Below are 27,940 nucleotides of genomic sequence, written 5' to 3'. Positions count from 1 at the left end.
GCACCAATCGATGAGTGGATAGCCTGGATCTCCGTTTCGGGACCAGTAATCAGAGAGCTACCCGTATCAGCGATGGCCTCACACCCACCTTTACAGATGAAGGATGGTGCTGCTTCTACTTCAATCCTTCAATATTAATTTAAGTGCTTATAATAAATAAACTGAGCGAATATTGAAGAACTAAGCTTTTGTGAAATCACCACGTTTTTTTTTCTGTCAGACAATTACTCATTTTTACATACCCATCCATTTTGAACTGCCAGTAACTCTTCCCTGATATAATTAAGCACTACAGTTATTAAGCAAGCGCAATTTATAGAAAGTGCTCATTGTGTGATTATGATCTTGTAATTGAGTCAAGCATATTGGTCATCAAACAAAAGCATATATTTTCGTGTCTTTGGTAGGATCGAATTCTAAGCTCTTTTCAAACGCACAGAGTCGTGTGTATGGTACTTGGAGTTTAACCATTACTGTACTTACTGAAACAACATCATAACTAAGGAACCCGGACATTATATACACAGACTTATACAAGAAGACAGATGCCTTTCCATCCTCCTATCCTTATTGGGAAGCGAGTATAATTCTCGCTAGATTATAGCAGTATGTGTGTGACGTGAAAGAACATAAACTTACAAAAAATGTCAACATGTCAGTCTCTATTTTCTCAAAAATCACTAATACAAAAAGCTAAATCCGCTAACAATATTAACATCTAGTTGCAAGTGCATGCGATTATTCATTAAACCTTATACAAGTACAAACTGTGTAATGATCTGATTAAATTAACGATTGGTTCTTACCAGAGACGAAACGCAATGACGTAGACGCAACATAAGCGAGCTGACTAATCACAAGAAGCGACAGTTTGAATCCGTAGCTTGTGATTGGTCAAATGACTTGCGTTGCGCTTACGTCATATTGTATCCAAGTTGGAACCAAGCTTCAGAAAAAATGACAGCATTCATTCATGCATATCGATGTGAAAACACAGGAATTAAAGTAACTACTACTTAAGAGTCCTGTCCAAGAGTTGTCGCACTCTGTCGTCAAATTGATGATGTCACAAGGTGTTACAAAATATTGCGAAACACAACCCTTCACTTTTCCCATCTTTGTACTAATTAAATAAGCACAATTGCAATATTAATTACAAAAAACTAAATTATTTCAGAAAACAAATTGCATCAATGACAATAAGTAGCAGTGCATTATATGACATGTTCAAATGTGAAAATAGTTTATTTTTAAATTCAATACTTAACCAGAAATATTACTAATACTAAATTTTTGTTAGTCCACCATTCACTAAATTCTGTATATTTCCATTCCAAATTAACGGAACACTTCTACCCTTATTATTTGTGAATATCCCTATAATTGATGGATAAGCATCCAACATTTAAAAAATATAGTTCCAAAACATACTTCTAAATGTATTTATTAATATTATCATATACAAATTTGCATTTTAATTAATGTGCAGATGTGTTGAATTATTTGTTTTTGTAGATTTTGTTTTTAGACTGAAGTTGCAAATCCCAATCTGTTGTTTGCGCGATCAAACACAGTATAATATCGACCAATAAACACGTCTCCCAAGATCCACAATGGGCCATTTGGTGGTGGAACATCAAGACCAAGGAATCCACTTAGGCATACGGTTTGGCCTCCTTCAGATACCTAAAATGTAAACGTAAGGAAATCATGTCAAAATTATTCTACTCCAGTTACTGCAGTAACTTCATTTTCTACTGCAGTAACTTCATTTTCTACTGCAGTAACTTCATTTTCTACTGCAGTAACTTCATTTTCTACTGCAGTAACTTCATTTTCTACTGCAGTACCGTAACGTATGCTTTTAGTTTGTTTTAATGTAGAAGTTTATGAGGCAGTCACTACAATAGTGTGTATGATTAACTAAATAAACTTTTGCTAAATATTTGCATAGGCAGGTTAAAGATTAATTACTGCAATAACTGCATGATTCCTAAGTTTGTTACCAAACAATATAATATATACCATAGTAGGACAACTGTCAACATATTACATATTTTAATCTCTTGAATTTTTATAAGAAAAAAAAACTTGTCCATACCTTAAGTACATAATCTTTGCCTTGAAGTGTAAACTGATGCCCATTGAGGGTGAAGGTAATGTCTGGTAGAGATGGTATCTTATTGCATGGAATCATTGCCTGAAACACAAAGTAATTTAAAAATAAATATAAACAACCATAGCACCTCTATTCAGGGGACACCTCTATTCAGTGGACACCTCTATTAGGGGACACCTCTATTCAGTGGACACCTCTATTCAGTGGACACCTCTATATTGAGGAGACACATTCCGGTAAAATGAACTAGGGGCATTTATTATTATGGCCAACACATATTCAGTGGACACCTCTATATTAAGGAGACACATTCCGGTAAAATGAACTAGGGGCATTTATTATTATGGCCAACACATATTCAGTGGACACCTCTTTATTAAGGAGACACATTCCGGTGAAATGAACTAGGGGCATTTATTATTATGGCCAACACATATTCAGTGGACACCTCTTTATTAAGGAGACACATTCCGGTAAAATGTACTAGGGGCATTTATTATTAGGTCAGTTTATAATATATTGTTTATTATAGTAACTGTAATAACATATAAATAGGAATTCAAGATATAATTTTTGTGTAATTAAAAATCCTCTAAAAATTACCTCTCCTTCGATGAGGGGAATTGCACCAATCAATGCGTTAAGAGCCTTGATCTCTGTAGTAGGGCCAGCAATCAGAGAGGTGCCTGTATCAGCAATGGCCTGACATCCACCTTTACAGAAGTTTGATGCCTTGCCACCAACATTAATCCTTCAAAAATAACCATTAAAAATGACTCAGAGAAAAGAAATCCTGTCTGAAAGAAGTTCACTTGGGTGTTTTTCATGAAATTCAGTGTGACCTACTAGGCATCTGCATTTACATAGAAGACCAAGGTTCAATAAAATCAAACACAATTTTTGTTTGGAATTCAAGGTTTTCCAAACACAATTTTTGTTTGGAATGCGAGGTTTTCAAATCATTGGGAAAGTGGGAAACAATTGAAATTTTCAAAATAGTTTTTAAAGTAGTCTTGAGAGGGAGACTCAAAAGGATAAGAACTTCTCAAAACTGCCGCTGTATCTGTTTAGTATTGAAAAATATTAATATATGAAATTAAAATATGATATATATATACCATATATTAATACAGTACGGATAGTTTTATAAATCAATTATATTGTACCATTTCTTGGTATAATTTTAATTTTCTCATATGAGATCCTTTATAGAATATGCAACACAGGTGTAATGGTGCATGATGGGACTGTGTGTTTTCTAACTGCCGCAAATCATTTTACATACCCATCCATCTTGAACTGCCAGTAACCTTGCTTAGAGACAGGGACATAAGTGAAGTCACCAGTATAATACTTTGGGTCTGTACCTCCAAGGATCAGTTCACCTCCAACAGAATCATTTACTTTTCTAAATGATACAAATTTAAAAATGTCAATACTGGAAGTTTTTATATGTCCGATTTGTCATTAACACCGTTTTAACATTTTTATAATGTAATTACAATGTTTTTCTATTGTGATTTTGTACAGTCAGTACTATGCACCTAACCTAGCTAGTCTGATATCATAGTTATACCACACCGCTCTCAAATGAAAATCATTTGTGTATATTGGTCATATGTTTTGCCCTACTCTGACGTAATTTTTACTTTATACTAAGTACATTGAGAATAATTAATTGCGAAAAAATTCTCAAGTAATTCTTGCGTAGGATTCGAATCCATGATCACTAGCTTGGCCATCATACCTCTAGACCACCGAGCTTACACTGATGGCTAGGAGTTAGATTCGAACCCAAGTAAGCAGCGGGTACTGCACCAACAGGATTGTAATTGCTTGTAACTCATTTCTCAACAACCTGACGCAAAGCTACTCCACAGTAATTACAAACAATTACAATTCTGTACAATATAGTGTATTATATTATATAAATTAATAATAATTAATTACCGGTCTAAATAAAATGAAAATTCATTTTCCTTCACCAACATCTCTTTGAACAGATTGTCAAAAACAGGATCAACCTGGTCAACAGAGATTTGTTTGTATCCCATACCAAGAATGCCATCAAACTTAGCAGCGATAAATGCTAGACCAGGTTCACTGGTTGCTTCTGCAAATATTTGGCCTGTCACATTGAGGCCTCCAATCTAAAATTAGACAAACAATCTTGTTGTAGGTGTTTTAGAGATAATTTACATATTTATAAAAAACATACAAAATTAGAAAAAAGTATGCATATTATTAATTTCAGTATTAATACATTTTAATACTGATAGCACCTTTTATCTGCAGAAAATAAAACACAGATTAAGTAAAAAGGTAGTCTGTCTACATTATCAAACTTTATGTGACAAAAAAGTGATATTATAGACAGAGCTTAATATAAAATAAATAAAATCACCGTAAAGAGGTGAGTTCTTGATGCAGAAAATATTTTCTATAAACATTATAAATATCATACAAGTTACAGAAAGTGCTTATGTCATCACATTGAGCTAATCAGATAATCTGGCTGAATTCTACTAGCAAAATAAATGGAACGTTTTTTAACCTACACTGTGTACTTACAGAAACCGTATCATTACTAAGAAATCCTTTCATAGATCCAGACCCATACTGAATTTCAAAGTCTGTTCCATTCTTTTTGTACGTTGTCGACTTTGAACTATCATATTTTCTATGCAACACTAAATAAAATCAAAATTAAATTCTACAATTGTGATTGTGTAATATTCATAGTTGTAATATAACAGAATTAAATACATTTTTATCTTACTTTATTTTTACACACCAACAGCAAAGGTTTAGGTAGTGGTGTTGTATTGGCTGAAATGATTTGAACCAAAGAGCCTGGGATTAGTAAGCAAGCATGTCAAAAAATATGTATTGTAGTTATCTATGAATGTGTGGTTTATATTTCAGTAATATGGAAGCATTATATATCGTTTGATGAGAAATAAAAGATTTTATTTTATGTAGTCAATTATCTAAGAAAAATCAAACATAAGCTATTATAGATTTTATAGTTGGCTGTATCATTCATTTTACAACTACTTGTACAATAATTTCAATTTTCTTTTCAGGACAATAATGTTTTTAAACCATGAAATCTGAAAAAAAAAACAAAAAAGGTCTGCCCAATGTTTTTCAGAGAGAGTATACTATTATTGTAGTTTTTTAATTTTATTTTTAGTCTGATTTTAAGATGTTTAGCACAACATTGTTGAAATCAACATTTTGAAAATTTACTTCCTGTTTCCATTACATAACCATTGTTAATGTTAATGCTATTGCAAAATATGTAATAAGGAAACTCAAATTTAACAAGTAGTAGTACTGTAATATCGTATTTCCAAAAATAGGCAGTGTGAATAACTAATATTTATAGATATGTTGACTGTGAATCAAAACTACACACAATGCATAATAGTTTATCAGGGCCAAAGCATATTTACAGCTCACAGAATACTACTTTGAATGACCAAGGGCGTGTTTCCATAGTGAGCAATTAACTGGTTTTAAAGCTGAAATTTTTTACCCGTACCTGGCCTTTAAAAAAACAAAATTGAAATAACCATTTGAACTATGTTGAGTATATATGTGTTGAATAGTTGTAATATTCTTGTTGCTTGTGTTTGCAAACATATGCTCCATAACTCAAAAATGTATTGTAAATGGAAAAGTATCCTATATATTTAAGCCTAGAGTTTGCAAATTCTTTTTTTTTCATTTTCTGTTTGCACGTTTGTTGATATGGATGAATTTTCCGAAATAAAAGAAATTGAATTGAATTGAATCAGGGGGATTACCACCTATCTGATAGGACAGTAATTAATTCACTATTGGTAATCCTTGGCCACATTGCCTAAAGACATAAAATCAAAAATAAAAATAAAAAAAAATCATCAAGCATTTTTAATAATGAACACGTATTAAAAGAAAATTTGTGAAATAAACTTACGGCAAGCCACATCGTAGATCGGACATGTTTGTGATGGAACCCACAAGTTTGAACTGCCAGTGTCAAAAACTACATTGAAGGTCTGCGGTGGTGTTCCAATTGTAATGATTCCATAATATTGGGCCTTAAATAATAAGAGATAGAGAGAGATTAGTTAATTACCGATCTTCTGAGTTACTACTCAGTGATTTTCAGGAACATTCTGGATTTTTCTTTTTGGTAGACAGATCAATATTTTTTTCCACCAATTTGAAAATACCAATTCTTCCCAATCTAAACATTTATATCATGTTTTGACAATATAGAGTAGGCATACATCCTTATAGGCAATGCTTGAAAACCATAGTGGATAGATTACTATTACGGTCAACTCTTAACTCCATGACTGAAACTGGATTTAGATTGCCTTAGTGAAATAGACTAAAGCTATGTCTACACTATCAAACTAATGTGACAAAAAAGTGTGATGTACCCAAATATGGTAGTGATATGACATATAATGTCCATATATGGGCACATCATATTTTGTTGGCAAATAAAGTTTGATAGTGTAGACAAAGCTTTAGGAGGTCTAATTATTAGACAATTAGTTATTTATTGTTGACATAGGCCTATAAATTATATGTGAAAGACATACATCCATGTAATCGGTGAGTTTAACTGGATCTGCCAGCTTTCCAATTCTGTTGTATTTGCTGAACTTAGCATTGTATTTGGCTACATCTTCTAGGCTTGTATTTGCTTCAGATAAAGTTCGTCTGACTGTCTTCACCTTGTGCAGAGGGATCCTAGAAAAATGTTTGACAAAAATGCATTCACATTGACAGGCGCGTGATTTGAAAATACTTTAAATAGGCGTGATTTGCATTATTTGCGTTAACTGAAATAAATAATTATTACTATTGCCTTTATAGGGATATGGTACTCTACAGTTCGGAGCCTTGGTATGGCTGGAGAGATCAAGAGTAAAGACCATCATAGCCAGGGATTAATTACTACGATATAAAATAGTAAGTAGTGTAGCCAAACAATCACTCTCTGACTCACCGCAAGTAAGCCTAGGCCTATTGCGCAACAGGTTAATATATTTACAAAAACAATCAAATATTTGCAGTTTTAAGTAATCCCTGTGCAATCTAATTTATAATGTTCTTTCTACTGGTCTTCTACACCATAGGCCAGGTAGAGTCTAGCTAGGCTACTAGTGCTAGGCCTAGGCTAGTGCCTATAGAATAGTATAGGGCCTAGTAGTATTAGGTAGGCTACCACCACCAGTCCAGCAGGAGGAGGACCAAGCAACAGATCAGTTTCCAACCAGGTTAGGCCTAGCTTATTGTTTAGAGTAAACAAAGAAAAATACATAATTATATTGCTACCAACCTGTGCAGACCATAGCATACAGAAATGCACAACACTAGTACAATTGCTACTTTCATTGTTGTTTTATTCTTTGCAGTGTTTAAATGCAGGAAACAGTGTACTTAATGTGCTCAACAAATACTAACAAAACACCACCGCACATGAAAACGAAACAAGAGAGATCGATCGAAAAAGTCATATGATTTGCAGTCACATGACGATGCCGATTGCGTACAGAGTAGTCTTTAGTTTCCAGGCACCATTTAATCCAGAGGCCGCGCCGACTGGTTAGAAGTTTATTGACATTTCAGCATTACGTAATCGAGATAACCATTGGAAGCATTATTTATCTTTTTTGAGATGTGCTCTCAAATAGTCACTTGGCACTATGGCCTATGTCGGAGAAACCAGAGAGTTGTAAAGATCTTTTTAGAGAAATTTGTGTAATTATTATTTGAATATGGAATTCAATTTTTTAAAATTAAATGATCAAAATCAATATTTAGGAAAAGAAAAGAAGGAATTGTATCATGTATGGGAGAAAACTAATAGGCCTACCATTACACTACAGTAATAATTATAATCGCAGAAAGAAGAGACGGTCACTCCCAGATGACGTAACCACAGATTGTTGGGCTCCCATGATTCCGCGTTATTGATTTTAGATTTCAAATACAATTAAACATGGTAAATATAATAATCCCTTTATTGTTTAAATAACTATTTACATTGATTTTTATGTTTTCATATTATTGTCCGACTGCTGCCACCCAGTTCAATAGTAAAGGTATAGGCCTGTACGCTTACAAACAAAATCATTCTTCAGCAGAATATTGGTTTCAAATTGTTCTTATGTTAAAGGTAGGATAAAATCAGCCTAATTTGTCCTTTTATTTTAGGCCTACAGCTCACACTCTATATAATAAGCATATTTATTAATTGGTATTATTTTTAAAAACAAACTCTATATGGTTATTGAGACAGGCCTATTTAATTAGCTTTGCTTTTTAAATTGTTTGTGTGCGAAACGGCACCACATCAAAATACCGGTAAGAGACTTTTTAAATTTTGTTTAGATCTTCGACATGTTGATTGTTGAAAATAAATGGTATTGAAAACAATTAAATAATTAAACATGGCCTGATCCATTACGTGGAGAAAAATTCATGATTGATAAATGGTGATATCCACTAACAAATTGAGTGTGACTTGAATCGTCTGAGCATGCCCCATCGTCATGATCGAACCGAAACCGTTGGTTTTCCATTTATAATTGTTTCGATTTCAATCATAATAATGCAATCCTACAATAATAAAGATATGTTCTTTCTTTTATAGAAGATAAGATCTAGAGAAGAGCGTATGTAAAGTATGACGTCATATCTGCCACAAATAATACAATCAAAAGGTGCGTATAGGCCTAAGTCATTTGATAATTTTACACAAAAAAAAATTAATAAAGCCGTCCCTGTTCACCTATCTCACGGTTCCTCATTAACCGATAAAATAATACTAAGGCCTACTTATGACCTGTAGGTTTATTTCTTTTTATTTTACATATTAAAAGCACGCTGGCAAATAGTGTAGATTTTTAGTTCCCCGCCACACCCACGTCACACCCTTCTCCTATTCAAAATCTGTTTACTGTTGTTAATTTTCATCAATAATTCCGTATTTTTAGTTTACAAATGCCCAAATCCTCACTGCAGAGCGAACCACGACAAAGACTACAAATACTGCCCAGAATGTGGTACACAAAGAATAGGTGAGTATGCTATCCTTTAAACACCGCCGAAGTTGTAAAAGTATCTTCTAAGATTCGACTCGAATTGGTCTAATGTATTGAATTGAACATCAGCCTGAAATACAATTACTATCTAACACGTAGTCACAAGTTTTTTTTTTTTTTCAATTTCATAGTATACCACAGTCCACGATGGTACTTATTTTATTACACGTACGTACTACCGTAATAACAATCACACATTTATTTCAGACGAAAACCCAGAATTACCTCATCTTCCTGCTGGTCCGCCTTTAAACATCGTTGTGATTGGAAAGACTGGGCAAGGAAAAAGCTCGACGGGGAATTCAATCCTATTCCAAGACGCTTTCAAGGATTCATGTTCATCATCGTCAGTTACAAAAGCTTGCCAATGGCAGAGTGTAACAATCGATAACCGCGAGTTGCTAGTAGTTGACACCCCTGGTTATTTAGACACAAGTTTCGACAATCCCTTAAACGTAAAAGAAAGCTTGAAGTTTACTAGTGATGAGGTTGCACGGGGGCTGACAGTTCTAAATGACAACATCCACGCAGTTCTACTGGTCATGAAGTTCGGCGAGCGATGTATTGCGTACGACAGAGCTGTTATATTGGCGGCAGAAGAACTGTTCGGAGGAGCTCTTATGGACTATGGGATAGTCTGCTTTTCACATAAAGATGAGATGGAAAGACAAGAACAAAGAAATAAAATAAACAAAGAAGAACATTTGAAACAGCTGAAAACGCAGACAATATTTCGAGACATCTTGACAAAATGTGGAAATCGAGTGGTGTATTTCAATAACCTAGCAGCAAATGAGATTGAACAAAAAGCTCAACTGGTTACCTTGATCAAGTTGATTGACAGAACACTAACCAAGAAGGACTTTGTTCCATTCTCAACTGGAAAGCTTGAAGAGGCAAGAGAAAGAGTAAAACAACGAAAAGAAAAAGAAATGCAAGAAGCAGAAGAAAGGAAACTCAAAGTTGAAGAAAAAAGAAAGGAAGTTGACGAAATTATGGAAAAGCAAAAGATAGCCGACGAAGAAAAGACAACAGAAGCAAAGTCAAAGCGTAAGATGAGTTTATTAAGAGCTGTGAAAGAGAGAAATGATAGAATTAAAGAAGAAGGAAAAACCAGAAAGTTCACACTTAGAAGAAAGTCAAAGTCTAAACCTAAACTACATGAACTTCCAGAGGACGATAAACAGTTAGTTGAAGATAATAAGGTCGATGTGGTAGAGAATGGTGAAGCCATCGTTGAAGAAAACGGCGTGAAATCATCAGAGCTGACTGAAGGCGAAGAATCACATGAACACAAAGACACAGAAATGAAGGAAGGAGAAGAAAACTCAGATAATAATTCAGAAAAAGCTGTATTGATGGAAATGTCAAGTCTAATACAAGAACGAATGATCAGTGTAGAGGAGAAATTTACAAAGTGGTCAGATAAAGAAAAGACAGAGGGAAAACAGACAGATGGCAAGGAGAAACCAAAAGACCAGATGTTCACGATAGATGGAGAACTTGAGGATATGGGATGTTTTGCATTTGACAGTAAGGTTATCCTTCGAAGTGGAGAGTGCATTCCAGTGCAGGATGTATGTGTTGGTGACAGGGTACTCTCTGTTAAATCTGATGGAACGATAGCTTTTGAAGAGGTTTTTATCATAACTCATGTTGTCACCAAAGAAGTGGAAGCCATCAAGGTCAGCACGGATAAAGGAAGATCAATTACTTTGACGTCAAATCACATGATGCTCATAAACGGAGGTCTTGGCTTTGAATCGATGATTCCTGCTAGAAACATCAAACCCGGCCATTTTGTGCTTGTTCTCAACTCGATTCAAGAACTGCAAATTGAGATGGTTACAGATGTGGAACCGGTTCTAGTTGCTGGATGCGTTTGTCCAACTACAACAGGCGGTAGGATTATCGTAGATTCTGTTGTCGTTTCATGTTACCCAGATAATTTCCCGCCATTTCTTCAACACTATGGTCTTTACACACCAATGAGGATGTTCCATTGGCTAATGCCGAATTATAATACGGGAAAACAAAATGGAATGCCAAAATGGATTTGGTGGTTGAAGAAACTTGTTCATCCAACATGGAAAAGGATTCAAGATGCTCTTTAAACAAAAACAATTAAGTTCAATTATAATTTAACTATTTTATTTCATAATTTTAACAACATTATTGACAAAATAAAAGCATTTTAAATTCTAATCTAAGGTGATTGAAACTATTTATAAAGATAAATTTCATTTTCGTCATGATTAACCCACCCGCCCTATTAATATTAATAATCTATAAAAATATTATTATTTCTCACGGTTACAATGTATCATTATACATTTAGAAATCTATATTAAATAATACATTACCAAATTTGTCAATTATGATTCCAATGGAAAATTAATCATTTTATTAGTTGTTTGTTTATTTAAAGATGTCTCACTTGAATATAACATTATATTTGTATTATATTAAACTAAAGCTGTATTTAAGTATACAGCGTAAGAAGCTAAACTTTAGCAATACTTTTTAATAAACATTTACTTTTTATGTTTTTAATCATTGTGAGTTGACCATGTACATTAAAAGTAAAATACATGAAAACTACTGGAAATGTTTATTGTATTTTAAAAACTAAAAAAAACTTTCATTATTTCATCATTTTGATTATCACATATCCACAGGAAATGAAAGTCCAAGCAACTAATAACTTTGGGATCCTGTCATAATTCTACTACAGTTACTGCAGTAACTCAATTTAGTTTATTTTCTAACCTACTCTCTTTTTTACCTTTCACTGTTTATTTTACAGTGACTGCCTCATGAACTTCTACATTAAACCTAAAATCATACATTGTTGTAATTAAAAAAATGTAGTTACTTCAGTAACTGCAATAGAATAATTTTGACATGATCCCTTAAATATTTAAATTCATAAATAAGCTATAGAACTAGGTATGCACTCTATCCTTTAAAGCAAAATAATATACAAATAAATATCTGAAAGAATTTTTCTATAATAAATATATATATCAATACTTGCTCAGTGTATTAAGAACTCAGCAGTCCGTTTTATTTAATTGCCTGATGGTGGCCTACCACTCTTGGTAAATCTTGTGGAATTGCCTTCTGCAGAAAAAAACATATAATTAATCTCTGTCTACACTATCAAACAAGTTTGACAAAAAAGTGTGCCCAAATATGGTAGTATATGACATCATCATGCCCATAAAATCATCACATTTTTTTTGTAACATAAAGTTTGATAGTGTACTGTAGACAAAGCTTTAGGCATAGCCTGGTCTGATTTGAGTAGATCTTTCTATATGCAGTTATATTTTGTGAGCAGTTTGAGGAGCTCACAAGCTGAGCAACCAGTCAAATTCACCTATAGTAACATTATTACTATGTTAGGCTAGTATACAAAGCAATGTATTTTAATATTACTTACTTCTGTCGGTATTCCAGTCAAAGCTAGATCCATCATCTGAGGGCGCTCTATGCCATGATCTTCCTCTGTTTGCCAAGTCGCTTGATCTGGTGGCCGCCTGTGTTAAAATATGCAATAATAGAGTTGGAAAACATTATTGGTTTTTAAAGTAAATTAATTCATTGTGTAATGGAATTCAAATCCAATTCAGATGAACAGCTCAAATTTCCTTGAAGAGTGACTTTAGTTTGGATATACAGTATTGGTCCTAAAACATAAACATTATCACCAGAAATAAAAAGCATGAGCTTATAAACTTATTTCTACTGATGGTTAGGCGTCACTACATCCTGCACTTACTTCAGTTTCAGATCTCTGAGTCAGTGAACCCCATCCTAGACTGGTGTGCGGCGTCTCAATTACATCAGATATTGGGCTCTCTTTGCCACTGGTTCTGAAAAAAATCAATTATGATTTACGTTATCCCACAAATTAGTATGACTACATACATTGAACAAAATTGTTTAAATAATAGCACTAATGAATTAGATTTCCAGAAATAAAACTTACATATGCTGGTGTCTTTGAGATCTTGAAGTTAGACTGGCATCTGTCAAAACGGAAATTATATTACTGTGTATAACCCGACGAAACAAAAGAATCATAATACTATTGTCCATATTGAATTTATATTATTCTAAAGCTTATTACTAATTTAATAGAACAAAAACTTATAATAATACTTACCATCAGATTCCCAAACTGGATAACGCTTGAAAGAAAAAGATCATTGAATTATTATTATTTCTATGCTAATTTATGATATTTTTGAAATAATATGCCAGATAAAGGTTAAACAACTTACTGGTCCTTCAACTTGGGAAACACTTTCAAATTCATCGTCACTAAGTAGCTGACTGACTCGTTGGAAGCCACCTGCCTGGCTGTCGGCATAATCACTGGCAGCCCCAAAGCTGCGGTAAGGATTGGCTGGGCCTCCATACTCACTGCTGTTCTCAGCTCCAGCTAGCCTATAAGGAACAATGCTACTTGTAAAAAGCTGATATGACTGAAATACAACCATGCTCAATTAAAATCCCACCTCCTAATTCACAACAAATTTGGACACAAAACTAAAGTAAACTAAGTAAATTGTTAATCCAAACCGAGCATAAAACTACTAAATTTCTCAAAATTTCATACCCAGGCACACTCTGTGATAATACCTATATACAGTATTAATGGTACTATAAGCTGTTGTTGCCTTCTAATTCAAAATAGTGGGTTCAAATCTTTTCTATGCTCAGTACAAAATGCAAAAAAAAAACAAAAAACAAACCTACACTTACTGTATAATGCACAAATGAACTAGGTCAGGCAGTGAAATATAGGTCAGTATTCAATTACCTAATTTCTCTCATTTTGGTTATGCAAATTATTGATTGTTATGCAAATGAGGTGACCTTACCTTGCACACCTACTGCAGATGCTAATCTTTACAGTAGCTTCAGGCGATTCAAACCGATCCCGCTGAATAAACAAAACAAAAGTCAATAATTATGCTGTATGTATAGAAATGTTATGGAGAATAAAAGAACATGGTAATATTAGTAGAAAGTATATAATACACAAAAAACACACTTCATACAAATGCCAGTGTTACTGAGGCCACAGTGTGTGATCAAAAAGGATGTGAAAAGGGTATATAAGTGATTAATTTACAGTAGAGCTTCTATATTAAGGGGATACCCAACACAGTGTCCACTTAATAGGGGTCACCCCTTGTTCATTCACAGGAAAATTCCCCTCTTGAATAGCAGTGTCCAAAGGATGGGTTTCATACTTCATATAGTGTAATCGTTTTTTTTAATTAGAATCCGGATTCTAAAAATAGATCTGTACATACAGTACCTTGCTAAGCTTATGTCCAGTTGCTTTAGCATTCACAACACCTTCACTTCTCAAAGCATCAATGTCCTCTGTAAATGTAAAAGTGTATCCTCTTATGTACCACAGTCATGGCATTTTAATTTCTATTTTTTCTCTGAATATTAAGCTTGTATGTAAATAACGTACTGTAGCATTTGGTAGAATGTACTGTATATAAATATTCAGTCGATGTAATAAATAAAAAGAAGTATTTGTTTCCAATAAACAAAATATTTTCAGTAAGTCTGCACCAAGACTTTAGGTGGGAATGCTTATCTATAGCCCCTACCAGCAAACTTTAGTAGGTCTACTCTTCTTGTACTCCAGAGACGAGGGAAATATACCGGACTTATTGTGTTTATTAAATGTCTTCGAATTGATTTACCTAGCATATCAATGGCCGAATCATAATCTCTGTCATCACCAGTAATAGCATCTTCTCCACCATCCAGATATCCGCTGCTGGTGACTTGTTGCTTTGCCAGTGCCGCTAATTCTTCTTTATGACCATAACCTCTCTTAGTTGAGGTCACTTTGGTCTTACTCGCCCTTTAGCAAATTAAAATTATAAATGCAATTGTAATACTACACTGTATGCACAGGGAGATATATCATTACCTCACATTCTGTACAATATTGCACCTCAGTTCCTCATATATCTCTCCTCACTACATCGTAAATCTCTCCTCACTGACTATAACCTCATAAACCCTCTCTCCAAGACCTAGGCCTACTACTGAATTTATGAATCCACAATCACTCACATTCTTTTGTCTTCCACAGTTTTACGTCCATATTTCTTTTCCAGTTTGTCCGAAGTAAGCTCGCCACTGAGTGGATCATCATCATAATCGTAAACTTTTCTGCGGGCTTGTGTCGAGCTGGTGTATTTCAGATCATCGTCATCATCAGTTGCCCACTGAGCATGCCCAGAAGCACCTTTTGAGAATGCAACAGATTTATTTTTAACTTTCTGTGATTCTTGAAAAAGGTCATCAAAATCTCCAGTACTTTTTGTCACTTTGTTGTCCCATTCTGGCTTCTCACTTTTCTTATCTGAAAGTATAAAAAACATTTATGTATTATTCTAAAGTGTAACAACAAAATACAGACTAAAAAGGAAGATTCTGTGAAATATCTTGTCTTTTGTAGAATAAAAAATGATAGGGTGGGTAACCTATTTTTATTTTACTTACACCCATCAAGATTTTCGTCTTTCATTGTTTTGTGCTTTGGTTTTCTCATGTTACTTGACCACGGTCTTTCGTAGCCTCTATCAGTTTTCAATGCCGAATCTAAACAGAAAGTATAGAGATATTGACATTTTTAAATCTTAAGATTCAAATGTTCATTAAATTTAAAAAAAAAAATTAAAAAAAAAATATAAAATGATTCAGGGAGATTTTCAAACATGGCCGTAATTATGAAAACCCACCTGTAACTGAAAAAGAAATAAAAAAAAACCAATTATATAAACAAACGTCTGCAACCAGACATGATACCAGAAGAAGATATAAACAAGAAATACAAAATTGGCACTAACATGAACTTTAAAATGTAATTAATTGTTTATTTATGATCAATATTATTAGGAATTTGGCAAGGTTTTTGATCAATTCTTACCTTTAGTAAATTCAAGAGGCAACAAGTTTTTAAACTCGTAAGGAGCAATTAAGCAATTAAGATTAAGATGATGATTATAATAAATTCGGAAGAAATACGGATTTCATGCAGGTATGGAAATCCATCTGTTGTCAGAAGACGATACAATGAGCAAGTGTTACATACCAGTAGATGCCCACATCGATTTTGCATCAGCACTTCGACTCAATGGATCGGCATTCCCGCCAAGAGATTTCCTTCCAGCTGGTAGAGTTGATGATGGCCGCATTTTGTTTGGAGGATTTTCCTACAAATGGATTATGAAAACAATGATTAAAGCAGGGAAGAGTGAGAATGAATGAATCTCAGTCATCCCCTATTCAAGTAACCTTTTAAAAGATGTCAAATACTTTTTGCGTTGCTCATTCTTTTTATTTTTTCAACGGTTTTCTAGTGGATAAAAAAAGTAAATTTCTAGCCCTGACTGTTTGCTTTTCGATTTTTTTAGAAATTACATCATGCAATGAAGTTTTAAATTCATTTAAATTTTATTTAATATTTAATAAATACAGTAGCCTACATACATGTTTTCTTTGATCTATTCTGTTAAGAATTTTCACAAGATATGGAATTGGTTCTGCTGGCAAGTCCTTTATAAGTCTTGACATCAAGTCCTACAAAAATAAAATATTAATAGCCGGTATATAGAGTTAATCTACGCCCAGAGTTTTATAATAAAAGATGTACAAGTTATTAATAATATCATTGCCATTATTAGTTTAGGCCTAGGCCTATTGTTTTAAATTAAAAAATGCATAAAACGTACAATTAAAATATGTTTGCATTGCATGTAGCAATTAATATATTTTATGTAGGCCTACATAACATTTTTTGTCATAACACCCTACAATGGGCTCTGTCGGGCGTAGGTTAATATGACTGATCCGGTCCCCAGTCAGGCCTATGGGTGTCATGTAGCCGCCTAGCATAGCCGAGCTACTACAACTAGGCCTAGCTATCTAGGCCTAGATTAGTAGTTATAGTAGTAGGCCTAGCCCTAGTAGTAGTAGGCTAGGCCTAGGCTAGTAGAGGCCTAAAAAGCAATATTGTTTAGGTCGGCTGCCATTAGGCCATACCTCAAAAAGTCCACCAATCCTATGTTTTTCTAAGAATGATTGCACTTTATGTTGAGATGCAGCCATTATGTTATATATAAACCATAAAATTTGGTTAAAAAATATAAAATTGACGAGCTCGAAAAGAGCGTCAGAAAACTAAGCGACGTGATAGACTTAAATTCCAGACTGCCCGAAATTGTTCATCTCTTATAATATTCATTGGTCCTCATTAATATCTACAGTATTTCAAGAAAACGTGATTTAAAATGTTGCTATAATATATCTCTCATTAACATTGGAAGGTTTTTGAATACCAATTTGAATTTCTAGATTAAAATCGCTCATTCTGTCATTTCAATGTGTGTACTTTCTGGCAATGTTTTGAACAAGTGACATCACCAATCAAGATGGCAGCCGCCTTGTTGGCAGTTTTGTGCGTTTTCTGCTATATAAATCCGATTTTCTCGGAACATTTTACAAAAGGAGAAAAGGTAATTACATAGAATCAATCTCATAACATTTGCGTTTAACTATATTTGTATCGCATCAAAATAAATAAATTATATGACTCAGGATTAGTTAATAAATTGAATCGAAATTGCTAGGCCAGCAGCTAACTATTATAAAACACAATCTTTTGTAAATCATGTGGGTGGTGGTATCTCGGTCGGGTGAGAGACGCCTACGACTGGGCTACGCTATTTACCTATAGATACAGGCCTAACTGTTATTGAATAACAATAGGCCCTAGAATTCTGCTTTATTTCTTATGTAATATATGATCTTAAGATGCACACAGTTTATTAACTATTCATTTTTATTGAATAAATGTATTTTTAGTCTCTTCTAGCCTACTTTTACTTACTTAGATAGGCTATTCTTAGGCCTATATTTAAAAAAATGCATTTTATTAATAATATTAATTGCCATCATATTATTGGCAAAAACAGACATTATCTTAAATTACATTTACAATAAATTAACTTTTGTATTAGACTTTAATGAATCATTCTTTTATTATTCCTTAACCATCATGTGCATTTGTAAATTTGCATTTTATTTTTTAATTAGGTTATAAATTGCTAAACAACAAAATTCCTTTATTTGAGGTATTTTTTTGTATTGCAAATTTGCATTTTAATTGATTATTTAAAAAAATTGATTTCAGGTGGTTTTATATGTTAATAAAGTGGGTCCGTATTTCAACCCTCATGAAACCTACCATTACTATCAACTACCAGTATGTAGACCTGAAAAGGTAAGAATTATTGTTGTGGTTTTGTTACATTTTTCTATATATTTTTAGATACATTTATTTTATGGTTTCCCCAAATCTATAAATTTGTCGACTCTCCCACACAAGTGAAAATAAATATTTTTATACATTGTATAAATGTATTCCAGTATCAATTTCTCCTTTATCTTATTTTAACAACACACAATATTTATTAAAAACTAACATTTAGTATTTTGTATTATCCTGTGAAAAATATTATGTTAAGTAAAATAAAATAATATATTTATCATCATAAAACAGTGTAGATACAAAAATACATACAAATTTCCAAATATTAAATATTTAAAACATATGACAATAATGTATTTACTAGATTGTTATACAATTATTCTTTAAATTATAATTACATTACTTAATGCAAAATGTAGTCGACTCTAATATTGATGAGTTAAACAAAAATTCTTTTTCCATATTGTTGTAATAGAAAGACACTCCCAAATCGTGTATAGAAAAGTACACAAACTTTTGTATTGTGTAGAAGAACCTATTGTTTGCCATTTTGTATGTACAGTAGTTCGCAGGTTTGTAGTCAGGATTATCACGTGAAAAATCTCATGTGAATGTTCAATAGGCAATCATTTCAAATACCATACTAAATGTCCAGAATTAAAAATATAATAATACAATTGTAGTGGGGTTTAGTGTCCATATAAAAATACACAATTTAAACATATTGTACCTATTGTTGAATAATCACATGGAATTATACAGTACACACTGTCTGCTCAAATAAAGCTTGAAGAATATGTTATAGTTTTGTACTCTACAATATTATATGTAATAGTTGATGATAACATATGTTTGTTTAATTATTCATAGACCATACAAGTTTTTACGTATGACTTTAGTTTTAGGTTGAAAATATTTTCTGTTTCTTATTTTGTTTAATTTCATGATTTATTTAATCTAAATGGTAATATTATTATATATTATTATTATTATTACAGTATATTGTATTTAGAATACCAACCATGTAATATTAACCTTTTCTTGCAATTTGTGTGACAAAAGGGTCATTTTTTAGCTAAATCCCATGGACTATTAGTGTGTCCCATTAATATACTTTTTTTACTGTTATTTATCTTAACAGGTTGAGACAAGAAGCCTTACTTTAGGTGAAATTCTAGATGGAGATCGTATGGCAATCTCCATGTATAATTTAAAATTTAAAGGTAAAATGTTTGAATATTTGACATTATCCATACATTAGTTGACTGTACTGTGCATTCCTGCCAATTAGCATATACATCATCCAAGTCCCTTTAAATCCAGATTACATTTTTTAGTGAATATATAATATTAATTACTAAGTAACCTGGCAAAAAAGCAATCATAAATTCTAGATATTCAAATGAAAATCACCATACTCAGTATTCAAAAAGAAGGCAACATGCCTTGTTATGCCAAGTATTCACTTTCAGTAGTTAGCTGTTTCACTTCTGTTGCATAAACAGTGAGCCTTGTGCTATACGAAATTGAATAGCCATTTTTTAGTAGACAATACATGATAATTGATATGGCTATTGGTGAAATCAAGTTATGCTTGGGTGACCTATCATTATTATTAAACCTTTCACTCAAAATTATTTCAACCAACCAATTTTTAAGATTTAAGACACACTAATTTTTTTTCCACATCAAATATTTATAACTTTATTATTAATTATATGAAATTGTTAAATATTTATAACTTTATTATTAATTATGTGAAATTATAAAATATTTAATAGAACTTTGTTTTCTTTTCTAGAAAATTCTGAGAACAATGATCTGTGTTCTTTAAGTCTCAAGGAGAAGGATGTAGAGACTTTGAGAGAATCTATTGAGGATCTTTACTATTTTGAGTTTGTACTTGATGACCTTCCTGTTAGAGGGTTCATAGGTCATCTAGAGGAAGGGGGTTTCATCCCTCATACTCACAAAATCTACTTATGGATGCATCACCATTTCCACATAGAGTACAATGGCGACCAGGTAACGTTTGTAAGGCAGTAGTGAGAAAGCAAGACAAATTTAGGTCTGTTTTTGAGCAGTCCCTGAGGCCAGAAATTCACCTGTTTTCAGGTGAACTCTTCTATTGACACCCACAAGATCTGCTTATAGTTTCTGCTATTTCTGCTTCTTTTAACTTCTAAGTTCTAAATAACAGCTAAATTTCTTTTTTCAAATTAGCCATAGTATTAACAGTTTTTTACACTAGAAAATGTTAATTCTGCATAAGTGTTTACAGAAAAGAAAGCAAACTAATATTTCATCCTATGTCCACAGAAACCGCATACATACATAATTGTTTACACACAATTATAACTCTTACAGAAAATTCCCTTTTTATTCTATCTTGACCAGGCAGACTATTAATACACTGTTTCTTTCATAGATAATTTATGCAAACATCAGTACACGTGATCGGCAACCTGTTAGCTTAGATGACGTGACAACTCCACTAGATGTTAAGTTTACTTACAGCGTATCGTGGCATGACACCAAACTAGAATACAAGAACAGAGCTGCTCGTCTTGGCAAAACAAGTTTCTTTCCAAAGACATTGGAGGTATGATAACCGTAGTAGATTCTCCCAGCGTATCTAGGCAAATGTTATATTTTGTACAGTATCTTATCTAAATATTACATGTGACTTTATTTTTACTTTAATTTTAACCTTTTTTTTCTCCTAAAGCAATAAAACAAAAAGGGAATTTTCTGAAGCTTCCTTTTGTTTTAATAAATGAATAATTATAAGCAACATTTTAAAGTATCTGTGATTGGTCAAATTACTTATGTTTGGATGCTTTATAGGTTACTTCAAAATGTATTCACTCATCACTGTTAATATACATATTAGTTTAATTTAGTATTTAATGTTGATAATCTTGTTACTTGTGTTAGACCTAAAATATGCGAAAAACATGTTGATGAAATATAAAAATATATCTTAATGCAATTAATAATAATATTTTTAAAAATTAATTTGTTGTTTATTCACTTTTTATTAGGTTCATTGGTTGTCCATTATCAACTCAATGGTACTTGTGTTTCTTCTCATTGGTTTCGTTGTCATAATTATGGTATGTATTGGTTGTACAATCAGTATTTATCCTTTATACTGGGTAGCTCCTTCAGTACAAGACTGTTCTCCCAGAGGGCCCTGTCCAGAACCACAATCACCACTCTACACAAGGAGATGGTCTTTCTCTCTCTTTTCAAATTAGTGTTCTAAGCTCGCAAGACCAACAACTTTACGTCAGGATACAGGAGAGCCCTAATAAATAATATTTATATGTCTCCTGATCACTTTTGACCAATTAATGGGGTGAGGTTATAAAGTGTCAAAAACATTGTTATTTTAACAAGAACACCCACATGAATAGCCATTTACTGTACAGGATGGGAAAATGCATAGTAACCCTGTATTGTATGACATGAGGCTGCTTTGGCCATGATAAAAACCCCTGCTAATGTGTCAGAGCCATGGGTTGAACCAAGAACCCTAGCACTGGTAAGCGAGAATGCTAAACCACCTAGGTATTGTGCCACTAAACATGTATACAAGGCTCTATTTACACTGGGACCACCTTTTATAAATCACTTCTTTTAGATGAGGGTTCTAAAGAATGACTTTGCCCGTTATAATATTGATGAAGAAGATGTAGAAGAGTTAGATCAAGATGAGAATGGATGGAAGATTATTCACACTGATGTATTTAGATTTCCTGTGTACAAGAACCTCCTGTGTTCAATGCTGGGTAAGTACCAGAGATATTATATTAGGGAACAATTTTTGACAAGCTAGAATGTATGTAAAATATGCAATTACTTCATTTGTACAAGTCGTCGTCCAGATCTCTATTTCAATTTTGATTTGATTGTGACAACCGTACACAAACAATTTTTCAAATGAATATAACTGAATCCAAGGTCTTTACCAGGACATAAAATCATTGAAAACTTTTAGGCTTAGTAATAATAGTAATAGTAATAATTAGTTTAGGCTAACCACCAAAATGTGTCGTCTCCTAACTAGGCCTAGCCTTAGGTAGGATTTTTAGGCATCGCCGATTTTAATTAGTGAACAGTAGTTTTAATTTTCATTGTCCATGCGTTTTCTAAAGGCAATGACAATGCTGTTTATTAACTCTACGAACCACCCTACGATCGACGCGTTGATAATTATAATAACAATACATCGTATCGTCTAGTAGTAAGTTACAAACAATAGGCTACGATCGGGGCTACGATCTACATGCGTAAATATAGTGGTGGTCGGCGTCATGAAAATGGTGGTCGGAAATTCCGAGTGGTGGACGGGGCCGTCCATCGCCGACCACCGTGGTGACATCCCTGGAAAAGTCCGACAATTTTGGTTCTCTATCGACCAAATATACATCTTACAAGTGGACACTGTCTGATATAAAATTATCAAGATTTATTTTAATCTCTATACTTTTAAATATCATTATATCATTATATAATAATATTAATATCCTTATTCATCCCTCATGGGTAAATTAAAAAGAGAAGGAGATGGATCACATCAGCTTACAATAAAAATAAACCATACAGTTTTTTATTTACTAAAAATATCATATTCCCACAGGTGTTGGCAGTCAGTTCATTGCGTTAGCTACCTGTATTCTGTTGATGGCTCTACTGGGCATGTTCAATGTACATCGTCATGGTTCAATGAACACAGCGGCTATTCTTCTTTATGCTTTTACTTCATGTAAGCATATTTTGCATTATCTTAACACTTTGTTTCAAGGAATAATATATTTATAATCAATAAAGCATTGTGATAGATTCAGTGACTGTGCCAAATTTAGATGAATTTGTAAGATCTTTCCAAATTTAATTAGATGATAAATGTGTAAGATCTTTAAAGGAAAATAACTGGATACACCTCTTTACTGTATGAAAGGTTTGAAGTGATTTTTATTTCAATTAAATTCACATTTGTCATCGTTTATAATTTCAATTTCAGTATATAATTGATGGCAAGGGTCCTGCTTAAAGAAGTTTACAATTCTGTTTATGCAGGACCCTTTTACATAAAAACAATAAAACACAACATATAAATTAAATAAAAGTATTAACTTAATACACTTGACCGCACAGCAATGCAATTGACGATCACAATATGAAGAAATAAATGTGATTGTTCTCAATATTTGAGGTAATATTTGGTCGCCAATTAGGTCAAATATTTCTGCATGACCCTGTTTGATATTGATTATAACATTATAAGGTTCTGTGAGTGTCTTTATTACTGACTATATGTATGTTCTTGTTTAACCAGGTATATCAGGGTATGTGAGCAGCAACATGTACAAATGTCTAGGAGGGGATAACTGGGTTTGGAACATCATCCTCACATCTTCCTTATTTTCAGGTAATTGTTTATTTTTCTACAAAAAAGAAAACAATTAAATAGTAAATAAAGTGTAATAATGATAACTACATTTGAAACTTGCTCTGGGGCAAGTATACTTGCTAGTACTTATAATTGATTATATTATGTATAATATCTAAAATATTTTACGTAAAAATATCTCTCTTTCTTTTTAGTACCTTTCTTTTTTGTTTGGAGTATTGTAAATTCAGTAGCTTGGCACTGGGACTCAACACAAGCTTTACCTTTTACAACCATTCTGCTCCTCATTATCATGTGGATACTAAGTAAGTATTTTAGTCAAAATTAAGCTAGAAAACACATTTACATTTTAAGCATAGGTTATTGTAGTGATACCATTCATTTGAACTACTTTAGGAAAGATTTGAGTTGTCTACAGTACGTGTTAGTAGACAGGTAATGAAATGTATTATTTAATAATTTTCTCCTTATTAATTACACACATTTACTTTGTTTTTAAAATTAAACATCATTTCATATATTATTACAGTTGGCTATCCATTGACTGTAATCGGTGGTATTATGGGTAAGAACTTCGCCGGTAGCTTTGACGCACCTTGTCGTACCAAGAACATTGCACGAGAGATACCAACTGTACCGTGGTACCGGTCAGTGTTCATGCACTGTGTCATCGGAGGGTTCCTACCATTCAGGTATGTAAATGGTGCAAAAGTTACCATTTCATTTTTAACATAGATGAATACAAAGTCATGCTTTTGATATAATAATGATAATAATAATGTTAGTCTTGTACAGCGTCTAATACAATGTTTCTAATATGGCCACTGGGTGATGGGTTAAAACATTTTTTTTTTCTGTTTTACTATCTTTATACAAATATGATGTAAACCAAATACAAGCCATATATAATAATACATTTTTTCTTTATTCTATTAGTGCTATATCAGTTGAGTTGTACTACATATTTGCCACGTTATGGGGGCGTGAGCAGTATACACTTTATGGAATTCTATTTGTTGTTTACGGAATTTTATTGAGCGTGACAGCGTGTATATCTGTCGCCCTCACATACTTCCAACTATCAAATGAGGATTATAGATGGTGGTGGCGTTCGATTTTTAGCGCAGGGTAAGTTTTATAAAGTTTTTTTAAATCCTGTTTTCTTTGTAGTAGTAATAATGAAAACCAGCAATAGACTTACAGTAGTACATTGTCACAATTGGTTAATCATTATTAGTTAATGTGAATATTTTAAAATAAGCGACCATGTCAAATTTATTCTACTGAAGTTACTGCAGTAGTAACCATCCAAATTGGATGAGGGACTCATTTAGTCGAAAAGCTATTATATTATGGAATTCGTTATCGGAGGATGTAGTAGCTTCAAGATCAACCAATCAATTTAAGTCCGGTCTTGAACGGGCATGGTCCAACCACCCTCTTAAATTTGCGCCATATTCAAGAGTTGATGTAATTATCAAGAGGGGCTTATAGGCATAGCCTAGCCTCGACTCCGGACCCAGCACCGCTGAGCGCCGGAAACAAGTAAACAAGTAAACTACATTTGTGTACTGCAATAAATGTATAATTTTAATATGTTTCAATGTAGAAGTTTATTAACCTGTCACTGCAATAAAGCTTGCTAAATAATTGAATAAACAGGTTAAAGAGTAAAATAAAGTTACTGCAGTAACTGCAGTAGAATCATTTTGACATGGTCCCTAAATTACATCGTTGAACCACGTTTTTTTTCACTTATTCAAAAATGTTTTTCAGTTTTTAATTGTCTTCATTTTTCTTGCAGATCCACTGGTGTATTTGTGTTCTTGTACTCAATTTTCTACTACTACAAGCGTTCCAGTATGTCCGGCTCATTGCAAACCGTTGAATTCTTTGGTTACTCGATTCTCGCTTGCTACATGTTCTTTCTCATGCTCGGGACCGTATCATTCTTCGCTTCACTGAAGTTCATAAGATATATTTATGTCAACCTAAAGATGGACTGAACAATCTGTATTTATTCTACCAAGATAAGGATGCATAATAGTATGTGTATAGTGATCAAAATCTGAACTTCAATCCTTAACTGCTGAAAAATTATGCAGTGATACTGCCTTTTATAGAGTATCTATTTTGTAAAGTAATGCAAGGAAGCTGTGAATCAAACAGTGTATAAATCTGTATTTATTAAGTTGTGTAGTTTCATTGATAATACTAATTTGTTCATAATAGTTATAATATTGCATAAAAATGTAGAAGAGAGATGTGTACCTATTGGGGCCTGACAAAGTTTTTCTTTATAGAAGTGTCCTCCCCTGAATAGATGATGGCCGTATCGCTGAAGTGTCACAGTCACTACTGCATTTTACTAGCTAATCATGTGATAATCTATAGCACTGAACAGAAATAACACAGAGTTTGATTGGCTAAATCTGCTCATTCTGCTCAAACAGTCCAGTTTATACAACTTTTATAATTATAACTTTTATTATCTTCTCAAAACTTAATTCTAATTTTAGATGAACTAAACAATCTTCACTAATTCTACTAAGATAAGGATACATTAGTATGTGTATAGTGACATTAATCTGAATATTACTCCTTAACTAAAAAAGTTTGTGTAATAGAAAATAGGCCTACTCTTAAAAAGGTAGTAAAATATATGTTTATTTAGATTTAAATTCTTTCTTCAAACTGCAGTATTTATTAGTCTACAAGATGGGTTATTTCAATCCAAAATTTTGAACCATAAGGGTATGATATTTCATGTTATGTAAGAATAGGCTTATATATAAAGTGACTTTACTTAATTAAAAAAAATATTCTATACTTTATAATATATAAAAAATTAGTCTCTCAATGATAAATATTATCTTTGCAATGAAATTTTTTAGATATTATTATAACTTATTATTTCAGAAATTAATTTGAAGATTTATTAATTAATACTAATTGTTTATGTTTATTTTTTAAGAGTGTTGGAATTAATTGATTTATTTAAAGTAGGTTCATTTATTAGTATTCTGGAACTTTTTAAAGAAAACTATATGTATATTTTGACAATATGATCTTAGTGCATTCAGATAGTAAGATGGGTTCGACACTATTTTACGGTTGTATACTTTTTCACCTGTTTTTGTAATATTTAGCAAGCTTTTAGGAAATCATATACACTGTTTACTGCAGTAACTGCAACAGAATAATTTATAAAACTTACAGCTTCAGCAACTACTGCTATTAGTATCATAGTTTGACTTTTATTTTTAAAAAAGTTGGGAGTTCATTCGATTTTAAATTCTACATGTAATTATTTGAGAAAAAAAATGTTATAATATTTCTATATTTTTAGTGATGCTTTTATTTGTGGTTGTATGTCCTTCTATATGCTGGGTTACTAATACTGTTTTAATTTCATATAAATAATTGTTTTATGATTAATTTCTGCAAAATTCATGTTGAAAAAAAAGGAACAAATGTATTCATCATTTGATTTTTGTGTTGTATGTAAATTGGGTGAACATTTTGAATTGATTACTAATGCATAAATTAGGTTCAGGTTTTTCTTGTACCAAGTTTTACCGTATTATTATATTTTTTTACTTTTCTGTAGGCCTACTTAGCATGTCAGTTGATACAGACTCCAACAATATGAATTAAATAGTTTTAAAATTGTTTTTCTGAAGACTTGTATATTTGATAAATCTCAAACAAGATGGGTGTATACTATTTAAAATCCGCCTTTTTTGCTTCTTATGTAATGTATAAAACAGTTATTTAATTATTTAACTATAAATTTGTCTTGTATTTGACATCTAGGCCTATATCAGTTCTTTTTGTAATTAAAACTTAATAATTTTATGAATCAACATTAAAATTATGAAGTAGTAGATTATTGTAATATTGAAGCTTGTTTTTTGTTTTCACTATTAGCTTACACATAAATATTTGTTTAAATATAATTTTTCACGCTG

The 27,940-nt window shown here is 32.5% G+C and overlaps 4 protein-coding genes across 6 annotated transcripts; 2 read left to right on the top strand and 2 right to left on the bottom strand.

Annotated features, from left to right (window-relative positions):
• Positions 1-647: 647 nt before the first annotated feature.
• On the bottom strand, positions 648-7,625 carry LOC144839620 (cathepsin D-like). Its single transcript, XM_078695059.1, has 9 exons — positions 7,464-7,625; positions 6,721-6,871; positions 6,084-6,207; positions 4,691-4,809; positions 4,070-4,269; positions 3,405-3,527; positions 2,723-2,870; positions 2,102-2,200; positions 648-1,686 (listed from the first exon to the last, which is right to left on the bottom strand). The coding sequence occupies exons 1-9, from the start codon at positions 7,517-7,519 to the stop codon at positions 1,525-1,527; spliced, it is 1,182 nt and encodes a 393-aa protein (XP_078551185.1). The 5' UTR covers positions 7,520-7,625; the 3' UTR covers positions 648-1,524.
• Positions 7,626-8,097: 472 nt separating this feature from the next.
• LOC144839614 (uncharacterized) lies at positions 8,098-11,555 on the top strand. Of its 2 annotated transcripts, none has more exons than XM_078695049.1 (4): positions 8,098-8,129; positions 8,781-8,850; positions 9,124-9,207; positions 9,439-11,555. In XM_078695049.1, the coding sequence occupies exons 2-4, from the start codon at positions 8,814-8,816 to the stop codon at positions 11,343-11,345; spliced, it is 2,028 nt and encodes a 675-aa protein (XP_078551175.1). In that variant the 5' UTR covers positions 8,098-8,129; positions 8,781-8,813; the 3' UTR covers positions 11,346-11,555. The 2 variants fall into 2 exon arrangements, with proteins under 2 accessions (XP_078551175.1, XP_078551174.1); XM_078695048.1 differs by lacking the exon at positions 8,098-8,129 and adding an exon at positions 8,247-8,303.
• On the bottom strand, positions 11,507-17,443 carry LOC144839616 (uncharacterized protein C8orf34 homolog). 2 transcript variants are annotated; one of them, XM_078695053.1, is made up of 14 exons: positions 17,323-17,443; positions 16,771-16,860; positions 16,373-16,493; positions 15,781-15,879; positions 15,349-15,640; positions 14,970-15,133; positions 14,567-14,634; positions 14,124-14,185; positions 13,521-13,686; positions 13,403-13,427; positions 13,226-13,265; positions 13,016-13,109; positions 12,677-12,773; positions 11,507-12,354 (listed from the first exon to the last, which is right to left on the bottom strand). In XM_078695053.1, the coding sequence occupies exons 1-14, from the start codon at positions 17,386-17,388 to the stop codon at positions 12,302-12,304; spliced, it is 1,437 nt and encodes a 478-aa protein (XP_078551179.1). In that variant the 5' UTR covers positions 17,389-17,443; the 3' UTR covers positions 11,507-12,301. The 2 variants fall into 2 exon arrangements, with proteins under 2 accessions (XP_078551179.1, XP_078551180.1); XM_078695054.1 differs by lacking the exon at positions 15,781-15,879.
• Positions 17,444-18,481: 1,038 nt separating this feature from the next.
• On the top strand, positions 18,482-27,858 carry LOC144839790 (transmembrane 9 superfamily member 1-like). Its single transcript, XM_078695281.1, has 12 exons — positions 18,482-18,562; positions 19,692-19,773; positions 20,352-20,575; positions 20,979-21,152; positions 21,595-21,666; positions 22,197-22,344; positions 23,196-23,321; positions 23,895-23,987; positions 24,164-24,274; positions 24,499-24,661; positions 24,906-25,097; positions 25,774-27,858. Exons 2-12 carry the CDS (start codon positions 19,740-19,742, stop codon positions 25,973-25,975), a joined length of 1,539 nt encoding a protein of 512 aa, XP_078551407.1. The 5' UTR covers positions 18,482-18,562; positions 19,692-19,739; the 3' UTR covers positions 25,976-27,858.
• Positions 27,859-27,940: the final 82 nt, after the last annotated feature.

The sequence above is a fragment of the Antedon bifida genome, chromosome 4 (assembly GCF_963402885.1).
Source record: "Antedon bifida chromosome 4, ecAntBifi1.1, whole genome shotgun sequence".
Taxonomy (NCBI): Eukaryota; Metazoa; Echinodermata; class Crinoidea; order Comatulida; family Antedonidae; genus Antedon; species Antedon bifida.
Note: the sequence above shows the minus strand (reverse complement) of the source record. Positions and strands in the feature narration are given on the sequence as shown.

What these genes read in the sequence shown, in the direction of transcription:
- LOC144839620 (XM_078695059.1), bottom strand. Translation starts at nt 7,519, where the DNA reads ATGAAAGTAGCAATTGTACTAGTGTTGTGCATTTCTGTATGCTATGGT. An exon ending in GTATGCTATGGTCTGCACAG is followed by an intron (nt 6,872 to 7,463) that starts GTTGGTAGCAAT and finishes ACATTTTTCTAG; the next exon opens with GATCCCTCTGCACAAGGTGA. An exon ending in AACTCACCGATTACATGGAT is followed by an intron (nt 6,208 to 6,720) that starts GTATGTCTTTCA and finishes TTATTATTTAAG; the next exon opens with GCCCAATATTATGGAATCAT.
- LOC144839614 (XM_078695049.1), top strand. Translation starts at nt 8,814, where the DNA reads ATGACGTCATATCTGCCACAAATAATACAATCAAAAG. An exon ending in ACAAATAATACAATCAAAAG is followed by an intron (nt 8,851 to 9,123) that starts GTGCGTATAGGC and finishes CCGTATTTTTAG; the next exon opens with TTTACAAATGCCCAAATCCT. An exon ending in ATGTGGTACACAAAGAATAG is followed by an intron (nt 9,208 to 9,438) that starts GTGAGTATGCTA and finishes CATTTATTTCAG; the next exon opens with ACGAAAACCCAGAATTACCT.
- LOC144839616 (XM_078695053.1), bottom strand. Translation starts at nt 17,388, where the DNA reads ATGGCTGCATCTCAACATAAAGTGCAATCATTCTTAGAAAAACATAGG. An exon ending in CTGGACATAAGCTTAGCAAG is followed by an intron (nt 14,186 to 14,566) that starts GTACTGTATGTA and finishes TTGTTTATTCAG; the next exon opens with CGGGATCGGTTTGAATCGCC. An exon ending in TTTCCCAAGTTGAAGGACCA is followed by an intron (nt 13,428 to 13,520) that starts GTAAGTTGTTTA and finishes TTTTCTTTCAAG; the next exon opens with CGTTATCCAGTTTGGGAATC.
- LOC144839790 (XM_078695281.1), top strand. Translation starts at nt 19,740, where the DNA reads ATGGCAATCTCCATGTATAATTTAAAATTTAAAG. An exon ending in CCTCCTGTGTTCAATGCTGG is followed by an intron (nt 22,345 to 23,195) that starts GTAAGTACCAGA and finishes ATATTCCCACAG; the next exon opens with GTGTTGGCAGTCAGTTCATT. An exon ending in TCTTTATGCTTTTACTTCAT is followed by an intron (nt 23,322 to 23,894) that starts GTAAGCATATTT and finishes TTGTTTAACCAG; the next exon opens with GTATATCAGGGTATGTGAGC.